The sequence below is a fragment of the Gymnoscopelus microlampas genome (assembly GCF_963454915.1).
Source record: "Gymnoscopelus microlampas genome assembly, chromosome: 17".
NCBI classification, from domain to species: domain Eukaryota; kingdom Metazoa; phylum Chordata; class Actinopteri; order Myctophiformes; family Myctophidae; genus Gymnoscopelus; species Gymnoscopelus microlampas.
The window spans coordinates 25,630,897-25,638,434 of record NC_139954.1 but is presented as its reverse complement, the minus strand read 5'-3'; the positions used below and the strand labels follow the sequence as shown (position 1 = coordinate 25,638,434).

General features: G+C 44.5%; 1 protein-coding gene across 1 annotated transcript in view; it reads right to left on the bottom strand.

Moving 5' to 3' along the window:
• Positions 1–5,891: 5,891 nt before the first annotated feature.
• Positions 5,892–7,538, bottom strand: part of kcnh3 (potassium voltage-gated channel, subfamily H (eag-related), member 3) — a gene marked incomplete at both ends in the record, with an annotated part of 137,803 nt that continues 136,156 nt past the window's right edge. The window contains 2 exons of the mRNA XM_084084393.1: positions 5,892–6,857; positions 7,475–7,527. Of these exons, the coding sequence (XP_083940519.1) occupies positions 5,892–6,857; positions 7,475–7,527 (1,019 nt within the window). The remainder of the gene's footprint in view (positions 6,858–7,474; positions 7,528–7,538) is intronic.

Genomic DNA, 7,538 nt, shown 5'->3' with positions numbered 1-7,538 from the left:
AACATTTCAAATAATTGTTGTGGAGTAAAAGTATAGACAATTGGAAATAATCCAGTAAAGTAAAAGTACCTCAAAATTTTACTGAAGTACAGTACTTGAGTAAATGTACTTTACTTTACTTTACACCACTGCAAATCAGTGAAGAAAAAAAGAAAAAACGCTGGGAACATCCATTTACAAGTGACTTTGCAGGGAAAAAAAGCCCAAAGTCGCTTATAATAAGCAGACCTGGCTGCCCTATACCCTAGGCTGAAAGCAATGTCTCAAGAACAGCAGAGGGGGCGCTGTTTTTCCTTTTTATTTGTAAATGGGTTCCCACATTGGGCTGGGCATTAGCATTTCAATGGCAAGTCGGCTGACAGACTAAATGCCAACTTTTGCCAACCAAATACCAGTCTGTTGCAGTCTGAAGTAGTCTGAAGTAGTCAGAACCAGTCTGTTTGGTCTGTAAGGGGCTTTAGATGTCTTATTCTATTGTTGGTCAATTCAAGAGGTGTTGTTATATTCCTCGTTAAGGTTTTGTTTTTTGACCTAAACCATGTTTAGTCCCAGTGGATCCAAAGTTTCTCTTTATATTGCATTTAACCAAATGAACCCAAAGGTTTAAGAAACACTGCTCTAAATACCAGGTTTATATAAAAGCTACAAGTTGCTGTTCATAACACAACACAAGACACACACACACACACACACACACACACACACACACACACACACACACACACACACACACACACACACACACACACACACACACACACACACACACACACACACACACACACACACACACACACACATAGGACTAAAGTGTTTAATGCATGTTTTATAATATTATAATTTATATCTGCAAAGTAACTAGTAACGAAAGTTCTCAAATACATTTAGTGGAGTAAAAGAACAATATTTGGATCTAATATGTAGTGGAGTAGAATTCAAGTTGTATGTATTTTATGTAGTCTTTATCTGGTACATGTTTCACAATAACCATTCCATTTAAAGGGGAAAACCACCCATTTTCAACTTTGAACTATGTCATTAATATACCTTACAGTTGTTGTGTGGAAATAATAACACTCCCCCCCCAATTTCTGTGTTGCCTGAAACTGGAGGAATTTGTTCCCCCTTCATTGACAAAATATCAACAATACAAATACAATACCAAAAAAAGATTTACTCTTTTGCTTGCAAAGTACATCACGATGATGTCACTGTGATGTGATGACCCCACAATAAATCCTTCAGTTCCAGGCAACACAAAAGGGGTGAGTTTTTTATTATTTCCACACAACAACTCAAAGGTATATTAATGAGATAGTTCAAAGTTGAAAATGGGTGGTTTTCCCCTTTAATGTGTTTTTTTGACGGCTTAAAACTGTTAAATACTTTTGACCGCAAATGTATTTAGCACAAATAAATACAGTTTTTGACAACCCATCCAGTGTTAATCTTTAACCCCTTGTCATGTGTTCTAGCCTGGTTGGAATCTCACAAAAAATGTTTGGGTAAATTTATCTTCGCATACTTAAAACTGGTAAATCAGATTATTTAGCTATTTAAATTTAAATGTAAACATGAGACAGCTAAAATAAACTGTTGGTCCATCATCATGCAATGAATGCAACCCTGTGATGAATGCAATGAATGCACCAATGTGATTAATCCACTGTTGGATAAATAGTAGTTATATACATAACTTTGGGACTGTGAAATGCATAGGAAAGTGTTGTTAATTGTAAACTGTAGACATTGAACATCTATTTTGATATAAAGTTATACCTAAATAATTAGATGTTATTTTACAAGGTGAGGCACATTGCTCTACACAACTTTTGTTTTTTACTTTAACCTCCTGGTATGTTCAAAATGTCCCTAATTTATTTTTATTTTTTTATAAAATGAGACATACATTTTGAAAGTAGCCGATCTACAAGCTCACTTTATAGGAAGATGAGCACTTACTCCTATTCAATGAAACATCCATTACAATGAGGTGTTGATTAATGGGTCATGTGCCTGCATTATGCAATGACCAGGTGATAGGCTATATGCAGATAAGGTGTTGATGTGAATGGGTCACTGGTGACATTGCATGGAGTGAGTTGGCTTTGGTCCTGGAGTGAGTTGGCTTTGGTCCTGGAGGGAGTTGGTCTTTGGTCCTGGAGGGAGTTGTCCGAGCCCTGGAGTGAGTTGGCTGAGCCCTGGAGTGAGTTGGCCGAATATTTCTTAAGTCTTCATGGAGTGAGTTGGATTTGGAGTGAGTTGGGTGGTATTCCCCGAACCGGGGGGTCTGGGGGTCCTCCCCCAGAAACTTTTGAACATAGTAGATGTAATTTCCTGTGTTCTGGTGAATTTTGGGAGTTTGGTACCAAATCCAGGAGAAAACCAGAAGAAATGACGACCCAGGAGAGTGTCAGGAGACGTGGTAAAAAAAAAGAAGATAGTAGCTAGAAAAAAGATAGTAACTAAATTGCTCAGATGCCAAGGTTCCTGTGCTGGGATTCTATCCCATAAATTTGTGGTCTGAAGTCAAGAGCTCTTCCGACTGAGCTATAGATAGAGCAGCCGCATTAGAAGCAGAAGTCACTGTTTCAACTCCCACCCTCGCCAGGGTGAAAAACGTTACATTTGAAATCCGAACGTTTATGTAGATGAGTGAACGGGTCAAAAATTGAGAAAGTGCAAACACCAGGTTGAAGTTCATCCATGATGGTGATGACAGATCCAGACTGCACTAGCGACTTGTTTACATTCGAACGCATGGCTCATTTGCATAAGACGTTACCATATTGATTTTATCCCACTGTTGAGGGTTAGGGTTATGTTTTATATATTTTGTTTAAGACTTACAGTAGGCTGCCTTGCCCCACTGGAATACAGTGACTGATGTGAATTAATAATATACTGGACCATACGTAAAATGAAGAATACCTTGTGATGTCAGTGACATTTTATTTCAAATGAAAATAAAAATAAGAAACAGTGCAGTAATACGCTTTCGTATACTTCACAGCTAAATTTCCATGGTAACTAAGGTAGGATTGCGTAAATTTTCTTTTGTGAAATCGAGTCATGGATAAACTTATCCAGGGTGCTCTGACTAAACTAATCTGGCAAGATAATTCAGCTTTCATGAAACCGATTCATCGCTAATCCTGGCTAAATTAAGCCAGGATAGGTGTTAAATCCAGGCTTAACCCCTAATTCTGCTTTCGTGAAAGGTCAGTATCCCGGTATCAGAATAATGCTCAGTATCCTGGAGTCAGTATTTTGGTCCTGGTGTCAGTATCCTAGTGTTAGTATCCCGGTGTCAGTATTTTTTAGTACCAATATTTTTTACCCTTTACAGACAGACAAAGCACAGGAGTCTTATAAATCTTATAAAACAACACTTCTTTATTGTACAGTATTTATTCCTGGTAAAGTTTCTGTAACAGTAGTTAAAATACATCTGAAGCCCAATAACCTCCAGTAGGTCAGCGGCCTGTTTAATGCCACCTCCCTGTCATCTGTCAATAGATCATAAGCAGGCACATTCCTCATGCAAATAGCTTTTGACATGCATTTGATTTAAAACCCCATAACCACTTAAACCCTATATACTTTGTTGTATGTCAAATAGAGAAAATAACATATCTTTGCGACACGTTGTGAGCTTGTAGATCGGCTGTTTTCACTGAATGTTCACCGAAAGTTTGCCTATTTTTGCCCGTATGTGCGCCTATTGTGACATGTTAATGTTAATGGAGCCCTTTCACCCTGTCCAATAGGAACCCTAATAGAATCAGAACTCCTGGTGTTCTCAGTGGGACGTCTGCTTTACAAACTAGTATATTTTGACGTGAAAACAGTCCAAACCCGCCCGCCTCCCCTCCCCTCCCCTCCCCTCCCCTGCATCCTCTACAGAAAATAGAAACCAGAAATCTGCCTGCCCTATATTACAAAGAAGGCGTGGTTGGCCTATCCTGCACACAGTAGAACGTCGCTGACAGCATAATGCTAGGTCAGGTAGTCGTCAAACCGTCATGTAGGGATGATGCTGCCTGGGTACGCTGTCTTGTACCAGCATTTAAGCTCAGGTGTCAAGGCAGGAATTGCAGATGATGATGATTGTGTGTACCTGCGTTTGTGTTCAGGAGGTGGCTTGTTGTGTTTTGTGTGTGTGTGTGTGTGTGTGTGTGTGTGTGTGTGTGTGTGTGTGTGTGTGTGTGTGTGTGTGTGTGTGTGTGCGCGTGTGTGTGTGTGTTGGCGCTACATACTGTAGGAGAGTAAAAGGCTACACACGTTGAGTAATTAGAGCTTAAAAGGGGAGGGGGGAGCACATCATCCTTAACCCAGTCCCCCGCAGTCGACCTGCTGGACACTGTGATGATAAGGTAAGATTTCCTAACACTTCCCTCATTCATCAACAAAAAAATAAATATATAAATAAATTAGTTCATTTTAAATGAAGTGCAGTGCAGTGTTAATGGTGATGCGTGATCAAATGCTTGCCAGTCAGCCAATAGTTAAATATCTCTTGAGAAGTCGTATGTCATCATATATGGAGAAGGCACGAATGGTTGAATGGCTAAAGCTCGGGGGTGCTGTAGGAATTATCTCAAGCCTGATCTACACTTAGTTACGTGCCAGTGTAGCATACCAAAAATGGCTGATCTACAGTAGATCAGCTATTTCCAGCATGTGGCACCTGCACGCAACTAAGTGTAACTCAGTCTTTACCTGTATAATGTTGGCTGGTAATAAACGGTCACAGATAGTGATATGCAGTATATTTGTACTATCAATGACTCTGGTTTACATGACGTGGTCTAACTTCTTTACCGTGCCTTTGATCTGGCCTTGGGCTTTGGCACATCTGTCTCCATCTCTAGATCAGAACCTCTGCCATGTCCATTGCGGCTTTCCATGAATTCATACACATTCGCTCACATGGCTGGTCCTTCACTCACTCACTCACTCACTCATGTATTGAAAGCTTAGCTTAGCTTGTGTACCCCAAAAGATGTTCTTGGAGGGATACACAAGGGGAAAGGAAAATATGGCATACTCTGTCAAAAAAATCTGAACAAGCTCACATATTTAAAAGGATGTCTCTGCAGATGTGTGTGTGTGTGTGTGTGTGTGTGTGTGTGTGTGTGTGTGTGTGTGTGTGTGTGCGCGTGTGTGCGTGCGTGTGTGTGCGTGTTCAACAGGAAAATGTCTATGTGGGGTTTTCAGTTCAAGAGATGAGATGACTTGAAACAGGTGGAGACTGAATGAGGAGTTTACATTCCCAGTCCCAGCAGGGTGGCTTGGATGATCTAACGTGGGTAAACGCATGCTTCCTGTGCTGAGCTGGAGACATCGTGTAGACACCCCGCCCTTAGGAGTCAACGACAAGGCTGCTGAAACATCTGGACAGGCATCTGGGTCGTCCATCTATGTGGGGTTAACAACAGTACTCAAAACCCATGTTCTGTTCTGTTGAGTTAAGTTAGTTTGGAGCCAAAAACTGGGCTCACTGGTTCTGGCGCTCTCATGGGAAATATCTTAAATCAGCGACATTGTGCTACAGGGTCCCCAGTGGCTTTAAGTACCTCTGGATTCCACTCAAGTGTTGAAACTTCACAAGACGGAGTGAGCAGAAGTAGTTCTGCAGTATAGGCCTGAAGAGAGCAGGAGTGTGACTTTGACACATGTTTTTTATCTCTGTATGTATGGCTGTGTGTCTCTTTTAGGAGTGTCTGTCGCTTCCAGCACAAACTGGCACTGTCTCCATTCTGTTTGCCATTCCTTCTTCTATCCATTCGGTTCTTTCAGCCATTGTGATTCAATGGTAGTGTTATTTTCCTCCGGCTTGTTTTCTCTCACACTCTCACTTTTGCTGCATTTCTCTCTCTCTCTCTCTTTCATAGCGCTGGTTCTTCCTCATCGATGAAGCTGATGTCCTCTGCAGAGGACTCCTCCTCTGGCCTCCTCCCCCACTGCTTCATCTCCAGCTCCTGGGGGCGAGCTCCGAGTCTAGCCCCCGCCCCTCCTCCCCGATGCAGCTGCGAGTGAGACCAGGGAGGAGTCAGGGCACCTCCCCCGCCCCCTCGCCTCTCGCTCGTGGAGTCCAGGGAGAGGGCGGAGGAGGCGGGAGGGGGAAAGAGAGGCAGGGCAGGAGGGGAGGCGGAGGAGCAGGAGGCTCCTAAGCTGTGGTACGCTGGCGAGGAGGTGAGCGACGGGGGAGCTGAGCAGTGGGAGGCCAGGCGGGGAGGAGGGGGCGGGGTGTCTTGGGAGGGGGGCGGGGGGAGCAGACCGCCAGGCCGGGGGTGATGGGGGCCCTGGCAGGGAGAGAGAGACGAGGAGGAGGAGGAGGAGGAGAGAGACGTGGTGAAGGAGAGGGAGGGCGACGGGGTGCGACAGGCCTGGGGAGGCTGGTCCTGGAGAAGGGGGGAGAACATCCCGTTGCTCCGGAGGACCTGGGAGAGCTCTCGGTCTCCTCCCCCGGGCGAAGGAAGGTCAGAGCACCCGGGCTCCTCGGCGCTCCCCCCCAGGCAGGTAGGCTGGGGTGGCTGTGGTGGAGCGGGACAGGAGGGAGGCCTGCACAGTGAATGAGGTGTGGGGAGGAGGCATCCGCGCAAGTCTACGGCCCCCGCGTCTCCGCTGTCCAACAGGGAGCACATATCAGTTCTCTGGAAGGAGCAGGGCGGGACTCCGAGGGAGGTGCTGGAGGCCGGTCGGCTGCTGCTGACAGGACACGATGGGGTCAATGTCGGTGTCAGGGCTGTAAGGATTGGCTGTGGTGCTGTCAGAAGGAGGGGCTTAAGCAGGCGTGTCATTATCTGCAGCTCCTGACTGAGCTGAGAGACTTGCTTGGAGAGACTGGTCATCTTTACAGTGAGGAAACACACAGAATAAATGTACTTTAAAACAACATGGAATGACTCTGGGACCTAATTAGTGGATGTACATACTGTCTGTATCCGCCTGCATGTGTTTCTTCCTTCCCATAATGTCTACATCATATATGAGTACGTACTGTACATACAGACTCCACAGAACAAAATGATCAAACTGAACATTAAGGCCAGTCTACACCAATGCAACTCCTTGCAACTCCTTGCAACATGCAACTACTTGCAACCATTATCCCAAATGGCAGTTGCAAGGAGTTGCATTAATTCCTTTTTAACAGGTCGTTCATGAAAGTCCTTGCGGTCTTGTTTCCAATGAGAACCTGTGAGCAATTAGGGGTTAAGAGTCTTGCTCAGGGACAAATTTCATTTCATCGACACATATGCTGACCTGGCCTGGAATCGAACCTGGGGCAACCAGGGCCTCTGGCTCCCTAGGCGGGCTCACTAACCATTCAGCTATGGCCGCCCCCGCCATTGGTGTGGAGTGTGGACTGGCCTTAAAACTGTTTTGTTGAAAGGAGTTGCGACTAGTTGCATTGGTCTGGCCTTTATACATATAGATATACATACAGTATAGAGTCAACACTCACCTCATCAGCCAGTTTAGATACACTCTGTTTGATCTCTGACTGCTCCCGGATCCCTGCAAACACG